The following is a 1,712-nucleotide window of genomic DNA, read 5'->3' as shown; positions in this document are numbered from 1 at the left end:
GAGATGTGGAGTGGATCTCGCTTGCTCGGTCAGTCTGCGCCGCGAGAAGAAGCGTGCGCGCGCGCGCGCGCGCGTGTGTGTGTGTGTGTGTGTGTGTATTCAATCCGTACCGACCGTTGCGGGAGGGGGCAGGTGTGACCTTGTAAATGAAAATGGTAGTTTGTTTATGATTTTAAAGGTAGCTACACAGGCATTTAGTAAAAATTACTAAGAAAAAGTAGGACTTCCGTTTCCGGCGCGATAAGCAGAGGACACGTGTCAGTAGCGTTCGTGAGATTCACAGAATTTCAGAGGGATCGAGACGAGAGTGTGGGGTCAGGTGGAGGGTGCGTGGAGAGTGGAGTGGTGAGTGTGTGTGTGAGACAGGGCGGGTTAATAAAAGGGCAGTAGCGGAAGGTAAAGGGATAGAGAAAGGTAGGACGGTTGACAGGTAGGCATAGAGTCAGAGAGAGCAAGGTAGTAGGATAACTCGAGAGGCACACGGGCCGGGCGACGACGGCGGCGCGAGCGGCTGGGGAAGGGAACTAGGCGGGGCACCGGACTAGGGCGAAAATCGCGGAGTACGGAAGAGGCGGCGTAAGGATGGAGGGGGAAATGGAGGGTGAGAAGAGCGCTGAGGGGTTTGAGAGCACGGGAGGAAGGGCGAGAATAGGAAGTATCGGAGTGGTAGAGGAATTGGCGAAAAGGAAGAGAGAGGAATTGGAGAATAGTTGGGAGCAGATTTTCCAAAAAAGTAGTAAAACGGTAAGATCGCCACCGAGGAAAAAAGGGACGGACACGACGTTAGAAGAGATCAGGGATGCGCTGTTGGATATAAAGAGGGAGGTGAGAGATCAGGGGAAGAGACTGGGGCAGGAGCTGGAGGATTTGAAAAGGGAATTCAGAGAACAGATGAAGGAGGGAAGGGAAGAGAGGGAAGTACTAAGAGCTGAGATAGAGAAAATAGAGAAAAGGGTTATAGAGTTGGAAAAAAGAGGGGGAAATGGGAAAAAAGCAGTGAAGAGAAAGAAGGGAAGGAGGGGGACGAGATTTTAAAGAATAGATTAAAGAGTATAGAAAGAAAGTTGGAACTAAAAGAAAGGGAGGAGAGGAGAAGAAATATAGTAAGGGGATTGAAAGTGGAAGGGGAAAACAGGAGAGAAAAGGTAGAAGAACTTATGAGGGAAATAGGAGTAGAAGTAGACATTTTAGAAACTAAAAAGATAGGAGAAGATAGAGAGAAAGGGAGAGAGATGGTATGGGTCAAATTAAGAGATGAAGAACAGAGAGGTAAGATTCTAGAGATGAAGAGTAAACTGAAAGGGAAAAAAGAGAGAATAGGTGAGGATTTAACATGGAGGGAGAGGAAAATGAAGTGGAAATTAGAGGAAATAGCGAGAGAAGAGGAGAAGGAGGGGAAGAGTGTATGGATAAGATATGGGAGAGTCAGAATAGATAATATATGGTGGAGATGGGACGAGGATGAAGAGGTGTTAAGGGATGGTAACGGGAATGTGAAGGAGTTAAAAAAAAGGACTATAGGGGGGGAAGAAGGAACGACAACATAGGAAAGGAAAATAGAGAAGGTAAGAGGAGGGAAGCGGAGGAGGGATGGGGAATAATGTTCTGGAATATAGCGGGATTGAGTAATAAAGATGAGGAGTTCTGGAGGGGTTTAAAGGAATGGGAGGTAATAATTCTAATGGAAACCTGGGTAGAGAAGAAAGGATTGG

General features: G+C 47.2%; 1 protein-coding gene across 1 annotated transcript; it reads left to right on the top strand.

The window, feature by feature from the left end:
• The first annotated feature begins 1,157 nt into the window (after positions 1–1,157).
• Positions 1,158–1,547, top strand: LOC105558473 (coiled-coil domain-containing protein 70-like). The gene has a single exon (XM_012006178.1). The coding sequence runs from the start codon at positions 1,158–1,160 to the stop codon at positions 1,545–1,547; it is 390 nt and encodes a 129-aa protein (XP_011861568.1).
• The last annotated feature ends 165 nt before the right edge of the window (positions 1,548–1,712 follow it).

The sequence above is a fragment of the Vollenhovia emeryi genome, unplaced genomic scaffold (assembly GCF_000949405.1).
Source record: "Vollenhovia emeryi isolate VEMERY1.0 unplaced genomic scaffold, V.emery_V1.0 DF947268.1, whole genome shotgun sequence".
Lineage (NCBI taxonomy): Eukaryota > Metazoa > Arthropoda > Insecta > Hymenoptera > Formicidae > Vollenhovia > Vollenhovia emeryi.
Note: the sequence above shows the minus strand (reverse complement) of the source record. Positions and strands in the feature narration are given on the sequence as shown.

Excerpts from the sequence above, each read along its gene's own strand:
- LOC105558473 (XM_012006178.1), top strand. The coding sequence starts at position 1,158 with ATGAGGGAAATAGGAGTAGAAGTAGACATTTTAGAAACTAAAAAGATA.